This window comes from Dermacentor variabilis, chromosome 1, assembly GCF_050947875.1.
Source record: "Dermacentor variabilis isolate Ectoservices chromosome 1, ASM5094787v1, whole genome shotgun sequence".
NCBI lineage: Eukaryota > Metazoa > Arthropoda > Arachnida > Ixodida > Ixodidae > Dermacentor > Dermacentor variabilis.
In genome coordinates this window covers 174,890,733-174,908,339 of record NC_134568.1, presented here as the reverse complement: position 1 = coordinate 174,908,339, position 17,607 = coordinate 174,890,733, and the positions used below count along the sequence as shown (strand labels likewise).

At 44.4% G+C, this 17,607-nt stretch overlaps 1 protein-coding gene across 3 annotated transcripts in view; it reads left to right on the top strand.

Moving 5' to 3' along the window:
• The window catches only part of Pkn (serine/threonine-protein kinase N), a 178,157-nt gene that overhangs the window by 18,417 nt on the left and 142,133 nt on the right, over nt 1-17,607 (top strand). For all 3 annotated transcript variants that reach the window (XM_075699852.1, XM_075699861.1, XM_075699868.1), the window contains 4 exons: nt 2,486-2,815; nt 11,016-11,170; nt 13,040-13,320; nt 17,314-17,480. In XM_075699852.1, coding sequence (XP_075555967.1) covers nt 2,486-2,815; nt 11,016-11,170; nt 13,040-13,320; nt 17,314-17,480 — 933 coding nt within the window. The remainder of the gene's footprint in view (nt 1-2,485; nt 2,816-11,015; nt 11,171-13,039; nt 13,321-17,313; nt 17,481-17,607) is intronic.

Here is a 17,607-nt window from a genome sequence, read left to right as displayed (position 1 = left end):
AGAAAACACAACTAATTTGTTAGGCAAAAAGCTGACTTAACTACACCAGTCACAACTATTGGGGGAGGGGCTCTGCTGTTAGTACAATGAAACCTCGTTAAACCGCAGTTGGCCGGAGCTCGGAAAAAGTACATACTAAACGGTAGTACTGTTTAACCGAAATAGCATGAGATCGACCACTTACATGTCAAAAACTAAACTCAGAGAGAGTGCGATGAAAGGGGAAAAATACATGTCGTATTTATTCACTTTGCACGACAAAAATGTTATTTTTGTTTGATGCCATGGTGGCCTAGCAGCGACGACAGCGGCCTCAAACTTACTGAAGCTGAGCTTTTCAGCCAGCCCCCCTCTTCTTGGCAAACACTTGCATGGCAGATTCCTCATTAGCATTACGTATTCTCCGTGCATGCGCACGGTACCACTGCAAAAGTTGCAGGGCGCCTTTTTCATTGAGGGCTGCTGTTCTCGTCTCGATTGCATTCATGAGGCCTGGCCCAGCTTCTGCCACTGTCGGGCCTGAATCGCCCATGCTGCCGCTTTCTGTGTCGTCCTCATCACTGTTGCTAGCCGACACTTCGGTAACAACAGAGGCAACAATGGCGAAAAGTCGACCTTCGTAGCCGACATCTCTTCGCAGTCGCAGCAGCGCTGCCGAGCAACTTCTTCGCATTCCAAATGCCATACACCGTACTCAACAGCAGATCCCTGTCGCATGCCAGCGCTGACTTCCTCGTGTCACATTCGATAGCACGAACAATGTCTAATTCTTCTTCTATGCTGAGCATCCAGCTTCTTCTTTATCCGAGCTTCGGCATGACGCGAGTCTTCGCTTGCGCGACACCACACGCTCTCTGGCATGCCCCCGAAATGATGTTGATGTGGCTTCACACATGAATGCACAAGGCCCTTGGAGGCCGTTCTGATCTCTGAGGCTTGTTGTTCTGTCGGGCCGCCCAATGGAGACAACGCACCGCCGTGTTTGTGCGACGAAAAGTGGAAACACTACTTGTTAACCGATAGGTACGCAATAACCTGGTATGGTTTATACGGATACAAAACACATTATGTTCAATGGCCGCTGAGTCGGGGATTTGACTTTACTACATTTAAAATGAAACTGCTGTTTAAGCGGGTATGGTTTAATGAGGTTTTACTGTACTTGAGTTTCTAGTAATGCCTTGTTATGCAGTTTTATGCCTCTCTTTGCTGATTTAAAATTACAATTGCCCTTTGAATTAATAGAATTGAACAACCTGTTTGATTCTATTAATATAAAATGCATGCTTCATTAATCTCATGACACATTCTGGTTGGTTGTTGTGGTTTTTTTTAAAGATTTTGCAACATTAATAATGTTCAGCATATGTTCTTATTTCCAGAAGGCACCTGTCTTCCACATACACAAACATTATAGTTTTCTGGTTGTCAAATGAGTGCAAGTATGGGCAAAAGAGATCTCCCATAGAGGAAATTCAGAGCAAAATCAAGCTTGCTGGCCTAAAACCTTTATATCTATGAAATTGACTTGCAAATGGGAGAAAGGGAATAAAACTGCTTAGTTTCCAGAGTGCAACAAAAAACAAATGCAAGTCCTCATTTTGATGTTGGGCAAGTGGCATTTGCGCCACTGGAGATGATGCTCAAGAAATATTGATTGCAGTTAAATGCTGATGCTATCTGCTAGTTGAAACACGATGTAATGACTGTATTTTTAGTATTGATCTTCCATAGATTAGTACAAATATGGTTTCAGCAACATTACCTTCACCCTAAAAGTGCCCTGATGCACACTCTCTACATGCAGTTGTGCTCGGTTGATGCAATATATGGCCATGAATCTTGACCTTATCCACACTGAATTCAGTTTACAAGTTAACAATAACGCTTATTCATCTCTGGGGCCAGAATCTTTTCCTTCTATTCAGTTCTGCCATATATTCATTTTTTATGTGCCATCGCAATGAGTTTCTGATGCTAGCTGCAACGAAGGACTGGAATCATGCCTGCCAATGATGAAATGCAAAAATAATGGAAATTGAAAGAAAATGTGGCCCCTAGTGTACTTCAATTAGTGTAGGCCAATCTTAGAAGCATAATTGCTCATCAAGCTGAGCAGAGAGAAGGGGGCCACGAACATTATCCCAATACAATGCACAGTGAGAAGGTAGTTAGCATGGAAAATGTAGTACTATGAAGGAACAATGGTGATGCATAACTTGTATATTGACTAAGGCAGAGTTTGATGGGGGAAGCAGTAGAGAAACATGTAGGCTTGCCTCTTACATTTCCATTCAACCTGCAGGGTGGCAAGGAATTCTGAAGTTCTAGAAAAGTGGCTTAGCCTAGTAAAAAAAGCTATTCTTATTTTGCTGTGTTTGGGTTTAAATGTTGCTCGCATTCCAACCAAGTTTCCCATGTGTAGTGCACAGTGGTCTATGGATTATAAGGTCCCTTTTAATCTGTGGCTTTGCATGTTGTTCAGGTGTGCAGCCACTTTCGACGGAGTCCTTCTATGGTGACAAGGGGGATGTGCCACTTTCAACGACAGACCAGCGGTTGCAGTCACTAGAGAAGCAGCTGAATATTGAGCTGAAAGTAAAGCAGGGTGCCGAGAACATGCTACAGATGTACAGCTCCGGCCCTTCCAAGGACCGCAAGATGCTGGCTGAAGCACAGCAGATGCAAGCAGACTCAAAAGTCAAGATTGACTACATCCGCATGATGATGGCTCGACTGCGACAGAACCAGGATAGCCATACCAAGGATGTTGGTGAAGGCTGCTCGAACAACCACCTGGACAATACCACTGGAGGTAAATTTGTGTGCATAAATTAAGGCAAAAGCATCAGGCACATAAAAAGGAGGCATTTTAATGTTAAAGGTACACTAAAGAGAGAACTACTGTGAGCTGGATTAGTAAATTAGCCTTCTACAGTACTTAAAAAGCCAGTGTTCATGAGAAACAGCCTTGGTAAGCTAGAAAAAATGCAAAAACACAGACTTGTGGCGATACCAGTTCATTGTGATATCATGGACTTGATGGCATCTGCTCAGTCCTAGTAAATTTTTTTATCTAAAGGACTGCTTTGTATTCTAGAATAGGCAAAGGCTGAACTTCGCATGTTTCTTCAAGTCCTAATGAGCCACAACAGCCCAAATATGAAAAAATTAAGCTCATGTTGGTCACACTGATGTGCTTGCACTGGGGTTTTGATGTGAAATTCAAGAATTGAGCTTCATTTTCTCTTCTAATAATCTATTACTGTGAAATTAACAAAAGTAAATTTCTTGAAAAATATTTCATCGTTCTAAACTGATTTAGTGTTTCTCTATATAGTCAGTTTAAAAGTGAAAGGTAATTGCCCCTTCAGTCACAGTGTGCTCGCTTGACTAGAGTTGAAACCTCGTGGTTATGGTAACAATTTATTTGTCTCCCTTCGTTTTTGTTTTGCTTTGTATATACAGGCCACATAACAGTCTATGTTACGAACAGCCACCATTGCATCACCGTACATGCTGAACAATGTCCATCAAACAGCTATCACTGTTAGTGTTCAGATTCCTGCAGGTGTAGATGTAACTTCTTTAATCATCTTTTTTTTCCTTTAGAGCATTACATAGGGAAAGGGAAGGAAAATACAGCAATACAAATTTAGTTTAGTATAAACGGAGTGCCACCTCACAGCAATTGACTTAAGATCAAAGTTTGGAGTCTGGCACATATTTTTGTCTGGTCACCTGCTCCATGCAGAACTTATAAGTTGACATGACATCATATGAAGTCCTTGCATATGAACGTAATGTACTCACGAGAAGAAAAAAAAAATTGCGTTCGGCTTGCTCCGCTGGCCGCCATTTTTGTTTTGGTGTCCCGCACTGTTACAGCGGCAGCTGCCTTTTGTTGACCTGTTGTCATCTCGCAGCAAAGTGGTATGGAAAAGTTTTTTTTTTTTTTTTCGCGGGAAATTTAACCAGCGTAATGATCGCACCCCTGTATTTATGTCAATTTTGTTCACAAAAAGTGTGATTATGCAAATAAATACGGTACGACATGCATACGTGCAAAGGTCCTAACATGTCGCATGTCACTGTAATGTATAATGTACTTAGCAAAAACAAAACTCTCTAATCCTGCCATTGATCGGACAGTTATGCCCAAAACTATATTCCGCTGCTCAGGGATATTGCCTGTGTATGCCTTGTGGCAGCTCTGCAATAGACTTGACATGGAGTATAGGTGCTTAACCCTTTGAGGGTCGAATTATTTTTAAAAAAACTTTCCCAGCTGGTCAAATTACTTTATTGCGAATCTTGAATGTACAGAATGTATAAAGTCTGGAATAAATAGTAAAACAAAATTAGGAACAGTATTTTGGTGTCGGCACCACTCAGAACTGCAAAATGTTCAGTAGTATTTCAGAGTGTGGTACTCCTTGAAACACGGGTCTCCGCACAGCACCTTATCGCAGTCTACACACCTAAAATGCGCGTCTGTTCTCCTCTTGGTGCGACGAGTTGTGTTGGCACACACTTGATATCTCCGCATGCGGCTGCCTTGGGCAGAGGTCTGGGGCACCCTCTTGCGTAAGCGCGTTGCCGCAGAGAGCAAGAATACCTTGCGAGCGGCGGTGATCAACAAGCTAAGAGCAGCGCCAATCAAGATAGAAATCAACTTCCGCCGCCCCTGCCAGAGAGTAGCGACAAAGAGAAAAATCATGTTTCACGTGCCTCCGTTGCGATCACGCAGCGGAACTGAAACCACGAAAGCATGTTGCCGCTGAGAACGAGAATACCTCGCGAGCAGCGGTGATAAACAAGCTAAGAGCAGCGACAATCAAGATAGAAATCAACATTCGCAACCACTGCAAGAGAGTGTCGACAAAAAGAAAGATCACGTTTCGCATGCCACCATTGCAATCACGCGGCGAAACCGAAACCGCAAAAGGGGTGTTGCCGCAGTCTGTGCGATGCGCTGGAGCTAGAAATCAGTTCTGTTTATCTCTGCAAGAAGGTAGCACAAATTTCAAACGCTTCTTGTAAGTCCTAAGCACCTCCCAGTGAGCACGCATCGTCATTATGGCGCGAAATTCAAACGGAGGGTCAAAACCGTACTCGTACTGCAAAGACCTTGCGGGACAGAAAACCGCCGCTGTACATATACGGCAAAAACCTTCAAAGGGTTAATAGGAAAATGAGAAAAAAATTGGAGGACGCTTAAGGCTTCGTCTTTTAGAGTGGAATGCGATAGCATTCAAAGATCCCTGACTGCTTCTCATGCCTCCCGGCAACTAGAGGGATGTAATTGTAATGTTTACTTGGAAATGGTTGCCGCGAACGCTATACATGAAGGCGAGCTTTGTGGTATAACCACGGCCTCTTGCGTGGGCCGTGATATGGGGGAGGCATGCTAGCTGGAGTTATTATAAGGAACCGGGCGCGCCACTCCGTGGCCCCCAAGACATCCATCGCATTGCTACGCACGAAATGGCAGACGCCATGGCCGGTTTGTGTGTCGTGGGGTTTCTTTGAGTTTTTGCAAAACAGAATTGTTTTCTCGTATAGTCAAATTACAATCCGAGAGCTATCATGTCTTTAGGTCGTAGTTTACGATTTTTCTACATATTTTAGCTTGAGAAATTCAATTATTTCAGTCAATTCCCTCTGTCATATGGAAGGCCTGGGTATACGTGATTTGAAAATCTTTTTGCCAGAACATCTTATGCCGTACACTGGCGTGGGACGTCGATGCCGGATTTTCTTAATGATGAAGTGGCTGTATATAAGCGTTTTCATGCCAGCCACCGACCGTAAGCTCAAACAAAATATTACTGAAACAACAATTACCTTTGTAATAAGAGCGCAGCTTCTACTCCTTCTCACTGCCCTTTATTTGGCAGACAGTAGTTGAACCTAGAGTGACTAAAAGAATAAATAAAGCTGACGTTGCTAATCTAATAGCTGCCTCATAGCTAGCCATATTGCCATGTCTGCATAGCCACTGTCATCAGTCCTCATCTTAAAACCAGCAGTGTAGCTTTCATATTGCTGTATAGTGAAGTGACCCGAAGAAAAACAATGCCAATGTTAGGTACCCATGTGCAACTTTGACTTCACGAGATGGCGGAAATGTTGCCACTTGTGGTTCCTATAGGGTTGGGTTGTGTGTGCCAGTAGTATGTATGACATTCAACAGAAGATGCTGGGCTGCCATGTGCTGCCATCATCTCAGGCCGGAACAAGCAGACGACAGTCGCAGTGATTTTTGAGGGTGTGATGATTGCTTGAGGGGAAAAATTCAAATTCTCGGTAACCAATGTGGGGCATGCGACGATTGTGTGAGTAAATACGGTATTTTTATACGGTAACAACGACGGAGTTGGGCTCAACGATCACGGAGGTGCCAGTACAGCAGTCGTACGCCAATAGTTCATTCTTCTTGGCTTGACTCAACCAGAAAAATGTAGGAAACGTGACTCGGTTCTGTTGCCGCTAGCTTAGCTTGTATAATGACCTATCTTTTGAATGAGGTTTCATAATAACAGCAGCATTCGTCATGCATTGATAGTGTTGCTGGCTCTGGTCGTAGGCTGTTGTGTGGCTGTTGCCAGTGCTATTTTTGAGGGTGTTCATAGACAGGAAATGGTTGCATTTTATTTGACTAACATTATGTTGTTTTCAGTACTCACGAGAGTGTAACTCACGAGTTAATGTAATTTTTTTCCTTTTTGGGAGCGGCAGTGGCGAGGCTTGCTTCATAAAAACATCGTTGAAGTGAAAACGCGCCCGTCATGGTTGTGGCAGTAATTTTGATGCATCAAGTTCTATGGGGCACTGATGGGGAATAAAGAAAACTTCTTTGTGCCAGAAATTTTGTTTAACTGATGTTCATTATGCAGTGACTTGACTGTACTTTGATCTCAGAGAGATTGCCATCACTAACAAGGCAAGGAAAGTGCACACAATGCATGTGGAAACTGGTCCATCATCCCTTGTCTCTTTTGTGTACACAAGTGCAAACACTTTCTTTTTATGGTTATAGGTAAGGCCATTTATCATGTGTTGTGCAATGCTTTTCTGAAACATTTGTTTTCTATTGTTTACTTTCTATTCCTTCTCAAACTTCATATTTTGCCCATCTTGCTTGGGGCAATAGACCTACAGTATTCAGTAAATAAATAAATACCATATTTATTTGAATATAGTGAGGTCTTTGCCCAGAATTCTTAGTCTCAAAGTCACTTTCCCTTATATGTGAGGCGGATAGATTCAGTTACTAGTATTTTAATATTGGCCTCGAGCTCCACCACTGGAAAAGCTGGCGCCACCGTCGGCGTGACGTGCTAGGAGGGATCACGTGGACATAGCGGCCGCGTCGGCTGCTTCAGGAGCGCCGAAGCGAGCTGAAAACGAGAGTTTAAATTCCTTCGTAGGCTGCGGATCTCATTTAGTGGCGAGATATTCCCGCTTCGAGTGTCTCCTTTACAACGCTTGAAAGCACTACAATAGGTAGTGGCTGCCTTTGAAAGCGCGCAACATGGTAGGCAACTGCTCAGTGCCGCAGTGCCCGACGTACGCAACGGGGCCCGGTGTCAGCCTTATTCACACGTAGCCGCAGGACAAGAAGCTACGTGAAGCATGGCTCGCGAAACATAAATCGCGCAAACAGTCATCGGCTACAACTCGGGTATGCAGCAAGAACAGACTCGAGGAAGATTTCTGCTACGGCGCCGTGCCTGCGATGTTCGGCAAACGCGCACTGAGACTCTCGCCCGAGTCCGCTGCCCGACTGATGTCATGACGGTTTCGTCTATTAACTTGTCGATGCTATAGATACTGGCAAATTCACTAGAGTGGAAAGAGAGCGGTAAGAAGCAAATAAAAAAAACATGGTATATGGTCATGTTTGTATGATGATTTAATATACTGGATTACAAAAAAGAAGGAGCGGGAAATCACACGCTGAGAACACCGATAAACATACAGTGCGACGCAACTCGAGAAATAATATTGAAACGTCCGAGAATTTAGAAGAAAAAAAAGATTGATTTGTCGCGACGGCACATCACAGTCCCCGTAGGCGTCGAAGTCTCTACAATGCAACTATTTTTTAACAGCTCTGATAGCGCCCACGCAACAATGGCTGCTTGTATGCTGTCAAATGCTCATATTCTGCGGCCTAAAGCTCATGGCACGGTGGGAAAATGCGCACGCGGCGAAAGCGAAACAGTGCGCGGACAAGCATGCAGACGCGCGTCGGTCGCTGCGAATCTGTGCGATCGCTGCATTGAGGCTTCATTCTATTACGCTCCATTTAGTTATACAAACTCTATAAGAGCATATTTCCCATAGTTTGCTCTCAGCGTTTACCTACCTTTCACGCAAGAAGCCGGTTCGGGAGACTACATCGCGGCGACCGCGCGCAGTGGCGTTCACTGTACATATTCGGTAAAGAGATAGCGTCTAAACGATTCTGTGCTTTGAGTTTGCCCAAGATTATTATTTAGACAGTAAAATATTCTCTCGTTTCGAAAGTACTTACAGAAATGTCCGGGAGAGCTTGCGCGTGGTGTTTTCAGTGAACGCTAATAGCAAAACCTATGAGGAGCGCGCCGCGTGATCCCTCATACTACGCCAGCGAGGCGCTTCCGATAGATGGCGACTCCGTAACTCCTCGCCGCCAATAGTGGCAGCAGCACGCCATTTCCGGTGATATAGATTTTTTTTTTTTTTTGACAGCACAAATTACAGCTAGTAAGAAGCCTTAGCAGGCGAGGCAGTACCATATTCAGGGTGTCTACCAACCGGGAAAACCGGGAATACCGGGAATTCTCAGGGAATTTGAATAGTCTGGAAAACTCGGGGAAATTTCAGGGAATTTGTGCTTCTATCAGGGAAAATTAGCTGTAACTTTATTGAAATTGAACGAAAGTCGTGTTAATGCTGGCTCCAGTAACAGAAGATTCTCAACGAATCGTCATTTCGCCATTGACGCCGTGTCATCGGCACGATGTATCGCCAAAGTATTAACGACCGATTTTCCAGACGCCCGATTTTTCGGACATGCCCGATAATTCGCATGGCATTGCGGCACCACCACTTACTCCATATAGTCAATGTATATTGCCCTGACTGCAGGTCTGAAATGGTGTTAATCAAAGCCGCCGCCACCGCCGCCGTTTTGATTATCTCGCCGCCTCGAACCGGCACACTCGCACGCAGATCCGCTGGCAGCCGTAGCCACCACAGCGGCAACGTTAGGCCTAGCTCTTCTACGTTCGCTATTAAGCTTCTTGCCTTGCGGTGCCGTGTTTTTCATTGAAGGAATTCGCCGCTGTCAGCAATGGCACCGACTCCGTCTTTGTAATCCTCGCGATTGGCTTCGAAGCTCGCAGAGCACAGCGCTTTGCGTAATGCCAGTCTCCGAAAGTTAGCTTCGCCTCAGTACAGCAATGTTAGGCGGTGAAGCATAACAAGCGTGGGAAGGGGCAATTGTCACGGGATACAGTATGTATTTTATACACGCGTGCACCCCCGTCTCCTGTCACAGTACGAGCACCGATATGCCTAATAAGTGTACTGGCAGGCCTTCAGATCTTCTTCGGACGTGCCTGTGGCAATTTTAGCCCTTAAGGGCAGTTAAAGACATGCATTCATTTTTTTCGAACTGCCCGATTTTTTGAATGTTTTCGCGACCCCTAGGGAGTCCAAAAAATCGGACGTTGACTGTACAACTGACCAAGAGAATGCTTCAAATCATCCATGGGGTAAAAGCATGGTAGAAGGAGGATGAGAAAAGATAGGACCGACGCACTGAGGAATTAACGGGAAAGGAAGCGTGCCGCCGCCGCTTTGAAGGAGCTTGAGCTAAAGAAAACAGTGTTGGCTGATGCTGAGATGCAGGTGTCCCTCATCCAAACCAAAATAAACTCTTTAAAGCAGTGAAAGACAACACTAAGATGTTGTGTACGGGCTGAGAGTATGTCAAGACAGTTGAGGTTGACTTCCCAGCTGCTGAGAGAGAATCTTAGTTGTGACAAAGTTCAGGCCTCATACCGATGAGCTTGCTATCAGTTGATAGAAATAGCTCATATTCAGAAATATTTTCTTATTTATGCATTTCATTTTCATTGGTATTTGAAAATGTTCGACTTAATTTGGAATGGGTTTTACCATTTTTTAGCTGTACATTTTACTAACACCTTCCTTCTGTTTTTTTTTTTTTTTTTCAAATAAGATAGATATTACTCCTTACTATTCAAATTGGATTAAGTCATTTTTTTGTTTCAACATGCTTACTAGAGAGTGACAGCATTGGGCAACACTGTGTCAGCCTGTCTTGACATAAAACAAAGTTCTGGCTCATTTAGGAAATTTTGCAACGGTGCTCAGGGAAAACCTGGAAAACTCAGGGAATTTGGAAATGTCAACTTGGTAGACACCCTGATATTTTTGTGTGTTTAACCCACACTGAGAATTTGAAAAATTTCACAGTAAAGGCAGGGTGCGGGCTGTAGGCGAATTTCACCTTTTTGTGGCAGTGCAGTATGTGCTGCCATAAAGCCACATTATAAGGCAAAATTCATGCTGCCATGAAGTCTCGCAAAAAGCTGAATTTCACGTGCATCCTACACCAATTATTTCCGGTGCTTCTGATTATTGGGTATTTCGGGCAATCCCTGCAGAGTCTTAATAATTCGTCGGCTGCTCTATATCACCTTATATTGGTGTGCATACATGTTTTTTCTTGGATCCCTTGACTGCACCCTCCCTTTGTAATTGTGACTGCCTTATAATCGAAGAAATACAGTACATAAGTAAATTCTCTCTTGCCAACAGGTGCATTACAGCGAGGGACACACATACAGTATAGAAATTGAAACGGTGTATACAGAAGTTACTATGCAATATGCCCATAGCCTCGGTCCATTAAGCATTGCTTGTCTTCGTATATTCAATAAGTGGTGCTGTGTATTGACTTCACTGGTCACTGATAGCAACCGCATCCTTCGCAGGTAAGATATCTGAGGTTATGTCACCTGTAGAGCTTCAGATAGAAGACCTCCGTCATCGGCTCAAGGTAGAGTGTGCTGTTGTGGAAGGAGCGAAGAATGTGCTCAAGCTATGTCAGGCTGCAGGGAAAGTCACAGATCGTAAAGTCTTCCAAGAGGTGAGTTGCATCAGCTTTCACAATATGAAGCATTCACTCTATGTCACTCAATTTGTTACTAGAAGAGTCTTCCTGCTAAAGCAACTACTGAATCGTAATGGTGGCGCAGGTCATACTGCAGATGCCACTTTACTATGTCTGCAGCTAGGGCCAAAAAACTACTAATTGTGTGGCTCTGGATACAACTCTATTGCCACTGTTGTGCTGTGCCCAGTATTGGAATTCTTCCTGTAGGTGCACGATGCTGCAAATACGGTAGACCAATTCTCTTTAAGACAACAGCATGAACAGACTCTATTATATTCTATTTATCTCACCAGAATTTCATATTGGAAGTTGTAACATCAAATAATTCAGCAGTTTTTAAGGGTGCCTACTTTAAGCATTTGTGCACAGTTTCAAACAATACCTTGTTATGACAGGTGGCATCTTCCGTTCTTGTGAAAAACATTGCCATGTTAATTTATTGCAGTGCTCTAGTGCAAATGGGCCATTTTAGGATCAGAGTGTGCTAGATGTGATTCTACAACAGTTGACATTGGTTCATGAAAATGTTAGAAAATAATGGGACATAGTCCCATACCGATTCAGCTATGTGCATATATTTTCCACCAGTTTGAGAGAATGCATTGTGTTTCAATGACTCCATTTTCCACACAACGCCAGCGTGTGCCTTGTGTAAGGACCTTTCTGCAAGCACTCTGCTCCCAGGAAAATATCTGAATGAGTAGTTCGGAAGAAGAAACTAATTATAAAGGAAAGCTTTATTTTTTCTCTTGTTCATTTTTCCCTTGCTCATTTTCATGCCTTTAGGTGATTAGCATAATAGTGGTTTAGGCAAGCTGAAAATTGTTAGCCGTAGCAAAGAACATGAAGGATATCTTTGCATGTAACTTCAAGTTTACCATTGCACTATATGGAGTGCCTCACATGTGCATGATAACTTGTAATCACATTACATATGTTTATATGTAAGCGTTATATTATCATCCAAAGTAGACTCTAAATGTACTAGTCAAATCCCTCCCGCAACTCTACCCTGCAAATGGAGTGATAAGCGGGAGCAGGAAATTTCTTTATCATGACGTTTCAAAATTCGAGCTATGGCAGTTAATTTGTTTGCCATGTCGAAGTGACAGCTGCTGTTGCTCTAATTCTGTCATAGCTGTTGGTGTCATTTGCTTGGAATTCAGCTGGCGAAAATATTGCTGAAATGGTACTTTAAGAATACCCAGCAAACCATTGTGGCTTGTTGGCCATACCATGTGTCATTTACCCAATGCACCATAGTGGCCTTTGCGTGCTTCACATGTTTTTCTGATATGCTGAAGCTTCTGAGTTTGTTTTCTACTTCAAAGAATTTCGCCTTCCGTATTTGTAATGCCGAGCTTCTGAAAACATTTTTGTTGCTTGATGCACCTGACATACTTGCACAGCACTGTAGACAACAGACAAATAAGGCACTATTGGTTGACTCCAAATACATGTTGACCCCCTTAATTTGCCATAATCTTAATTAAGAGCACTTAAAAGTTTAGCACTACCCCTGCAACCATGAACAGCTACAAACTTTCCCAGCTTACTATTCTTGTCTAAAAAACAAAGGTTGATTTACTTTTGGCAATATGCGCTAAATGTTGCAAGTAAAGATTGGTTGGAAGAAAGCGCTGCTTCGTGACCTTGTGTTCTTTGTTTATCAGTCTGAATGGTACACTACATGTTTATTACTTCTGTGCTAGCTTGCACATTTCATCTCATGTTAGCATTTTATTTTATAATGTTTATGGAAATGCTGTTGCATCAATTTATCAGTGCACTTCTCTGGAATACAGCAAGCTCCTGAGACTTTCATTACTGTTCTCCTCACAGGCACAGAACAGTTTAGTTGAATCGAGTGAGAAGCTTGATTTGGTTCGCCGGTCACTGGAACTGAAGCGTGCCGAACTGTCACCAGGCAGTGCCAAGTGGCAATTGCTCAAGCGCGAGTTGGAATCTAGCCAGCTGGTGAACCCTTACTCGCCATCCATAGTGCCACATGGGCCCCGAACTGAGCAGCCAGGCTTGCCAGCATCTCCGCTAAGCCCATTGGCAGCCAGCCCAAGCGTGCCTCTCTCAAAGCCAGCTTCTGTCACGGGTCAGCTCCAAGTCAGGTGGGCCTCTTCAATAACTTTTTTGGCACTGCCTATGAGTCAAAAGGAATACAGTTAAACCTAGACATAACAAAATTCTTGATATAGCGAAGTATTTAACGTTTCATAACCTCTTGTCCATAGAACACCATGTGCTTAGGACCTCACTAAAAATGTCTTTGTATGCGATTTCAACATAATGAAATTTCACTGCCTGTGTAAAGGAATGCCAGGACAATAAATGCAAACTTTCGCGGATTCAGATGGTCAAATAATTAAATTACAAGCGGCTGCTTGCAAATGCACCTCTGAAATCGCACGACAAGACTGCAGAAGTGAAGCCACATCATGTTCCATATAAAGTCCAAGTGCAATAAGATCCTTGCGTGCCCTATACACTGTGTGCTTTAAGTGCGAGGAAAAGTGTGCGAGGGTGAGACTCGAAATATGGCAGCTTCACGAGTGCCGCCTTCCTGCGCGAGCAAAGAGAAAGGGGGAGGGGGTGAGCTCGCGGTAACGCATTCAAGTGCGCACGCCGGGGTGTGGGGGGAGTGGAGGGTAAGTTGGTGCACGTCTCAGCCGTGGTTGGGCATGGCTTTAAGCATGACCGAGCGCATACGCAGCCGCGCACCCTGCGTTAGAGGTTATCTGCCATGTATGCAAAGAGTGGGCTTGCCGAGACATCTTGGCATCATGTAAGCTGTCTTCCCACACATTTAGTAGAGGAGCTTGCGTGCTCTGGAGTTTCGGTGGCTCGTTGCAGCGAGAGGCAGACAAAGCGTTCGCTCCCCGCTGCCGGCACTTTTCATGATAGCATCATCCCAGTGCGGGCAACGCCAACAGCCACGGGGGCAGAGTGCACACGAAAGTTGTTGTACAATAGTTCTACTGTATTGAGAGATGCTCAACCAGGTTTGATAGGGGTTCATTGCCCGTGCCATCTCATCAACTTGGCCGCCCAAAAAGGAGCTTCGTGTCTTCCTGTAAAGGTTGATGAGGCTTTGGTTTACATGTTTTTTTTTTTACCTGGAGAAAAGCCCGAAACGGAAAGATCGACTTAGAGTTAAAAAAAATGCATGATGCCGAGGTCAGAAAGATGTTGAAGCATTTGCCGACATGTTGGCTGTCGTTGGGAAAGTGTTTGAAGAGGCTGCTCGACCAGTGGAAACCACTACTTAGCTTTTTTTTTATCTGGAACAAAGCAGTGCAACAAGCAGAACTTGTTTTTGGAGTCCTACCAAATTCCGAAGACTTCCTCACAAACCCCCAAGAACCCTGCACTGACCCAAAGTCTGCTACACATCATCACAAGACTGCTGCAGGCCTCGGGGATAGAAAGCACTGACGGCGATGAACTCTCGCTAAAAAGGAAAGGAGCTCATTCTGGACCTCCAACAAAAAAACTGAAACTTCATACCAAGGATTCTGGGGGAAGCCAGCCACGTGACCCGTGAGGAGCGCCTGTTTTATTTTTTGTCATCGGATTTAAACAGGGCATGCTGTATTTTTCTCCAAAATGGTATGCCACTTTTTGAGAAGGCAAACTGCCTTCTTCAGGCACAACCTCCTCAGATTCATGTACTGAGGGGCCTCTTGAACCACCATTTTGAGGATCTCCTGACTGAATTTGTGCGCCCAGGTGTTGTCAAGGCATGTCATTCATTGCTGGAACCAGAAAAGTGATGAAGACATTGTCATTGGCAGCACAACCTACTCTGTGGTTGAGACACTGAGCTGCATTGAGAGAGAGCAGTTCTTCTCTGCTGTACGTCTGTACTTAACAGCAGCATTCGCCACAAATTCCTGCTAGAAGACGTCAATCTCAAGATGGCTGAAATTGCTCAAGTACAAGCTCTGGAAACTGCTTCATTCAACAGCATGCATTATTTTATTATGGTGTCCCCTGCTATTCTACCCCAGCAGAGTGGCAAATCAAAAGAAGCAATCAATGCACTTGAAGTTGAGTTTGCCAAGTTGCAAGCATATCAGGTTCCAGCCAACATATAGAATGAGCCAAGGTGTGACGTGCAGTGGCCGCAATTAGGAAGCATTCCAAGTGTCGACGGATCGCTCTGGTTCCACAGAATTTTAATGGTTATGCTGGGTATTCTCTCCATTCCCCACAACAATGCTGAATGTGAGAGAATATTCAGCACTGTGAACAAAACTCGGGAACGGAGTTTTGCTCATCTGTGTGTGAGAAAACACTCGAAAGTCTGCTGATGGTCATGGGGCACCAGAGTGGTGCTTGCTTTGAGCAAACCTACACGAAAAAGTTTCTGAAGCAGTCAAAGTCGGCAACAGCAAAATCATTGCAAAAATAAATTGTGCCCAAGTGGAGTTTTCGCTCTTTAGTCTCCAAGACACGGATTTCACTTGCGGTTGTGAAAACGTGAGTAAGCTTGTCGTAAAAGGCAAATTCCTTTAAAAAAATAGTGTGGCCCCCCTCTGCCGCAATAGTTTTTCGAATTTCCAAATCTTCAAGTTGTCAGGTATAGTAATGTGATCAGTGAAGCACCTGACACAGCGCAAGAGAATAATGCCTCTACTCTGCTGGCGCAAGGGTGTGGGAAAAGTATCATCGGGCAAGACAAGCCATATCATACCTTTCAGGCGGAGCCAAAGCTTCGAAGGATATGGATTCGTGCTGCGCGCTCATAGCAACCATCATAGGTACTGTCATAGCGTGACTCTGTGCTTCGAACACTTCAAGGACAATGACTATCAGACGAGCCCTGCTTTGGTGCAGAGCTGCGGCATGTCAGCGAAAGGGCAGTGCCTAAAGCCTGGTGCGGTCCCCTCCATTTTCTCCAGAAAGCGGAAAGAAGAAAATAACGGAGCAAGCGGAGGTGCATTCAAGAAAAGGAGACGAAAAGAGTTGGGTTTTTTAGTTCTTTATTGCACATCGGAAAAACGAGGACAAGATTGGCTGGAAATGAGCAAAGGCATCGTGCCATCTTCGTACTGCTGCTCGCTCGAGTGGCATTCGCTGTGCATTGCAGTAGCAAGGTCCTTCAATACTTCTGATCTGGTCATGAAACTTCGGCATAATGCTATGGTAGAGCTTCATATAGTGTCCGCAGTGGTTACACCACAGCACTGGTGCAGGTAGAAGGTGGACTGGAGCAGATGCTGAACGTATGCCACAGGCATTCTATGCGTACCCCCTCGCTATTGGGCAATGGCTGACTGCCTGCATCGGCATGTGAATATTGTCAACAAAACATGCAACTCGTCCCTGTTTCTGTAGTGTTCAGAAACTTCAGCGCGAACAATTTCAAAACAACTACAATGCCTTGTTTCATTTCCAACTTCCACCGCATTTGAAATAGTGGCTTAATTCATTATTCGAATTGTACACTTGGACTACTCCATCGTTAGAAACAGACTACAGAGCAAGTTCATGTTGCACTTTTATGTCATTGCGCCACTCGTGCACTCTCTTTCACTCGTACCTTGCATGGTTGCGTGCCCACGAAAAACAATGAGAGGCGGACGTCAGGCAGGTGCCGGCTGCTCACTTCTATTGCTGCTGCTGCTGCTGCTGCTGCTGCTGCTGCTGCTGCTGCTGCTGCTGCTGCTGCTGCTGCTGCTGCTGCTGCTGCTGCTACAAGTCTGTACACATGACGTCACGGTGGTCGGTGCCCAACTTCGTGTGTACCGGCGTGCAGCCACAGCGCACTCATTATCGTCCAAAAGTACAGCCATCCGTTAAAAACTATGTGAAATAAACACTACCTATCACAACAGTAACGTCTTCCGAGTTGAATTTTGTTGCTTCCCTCATTTTTTCATATTTTTGTTCAGTATCCCTCTGAACATGCAGGGAAAAGAAATAACAAAACTTTGAATGGCAGCATGTGCTGCATTGCTGTGAAACTGCTTGGCAAGGCAGAATTCGCATATAACTCACACCCCACCTTTACTATTTAAAAATTTTTGGTACAGGTTATATGTACAAAAATGTGGTAGCTGTCATAAAATAAGATGGTCTTTTCTGTGTGTGTTGTGCAGGCTGATGGGTTGTCAGGGCTTGCTGGAAGATGTTCCAGGTCGGCTGCCTCGAGCGCAAGTGGCAGGCATGGGAGCCGATTTGCGCAGTAGCCTTGTTCGAGCCACAGGTCGAGGCTTCTCTGGGCGCAACTCCTCACGCTCCTACAGCATCAAAGAAGAAACCTCTAGTGAGTTACATAGGAGGCCCTTCCCATCAGAGCCAGACTTGTAACTTGAGTACTTATAAAAGTGTGGGACTACCAAATATAGTGAAATTTGATAAAATAATGCCACAGGTGCTATAAAAAATTGTTA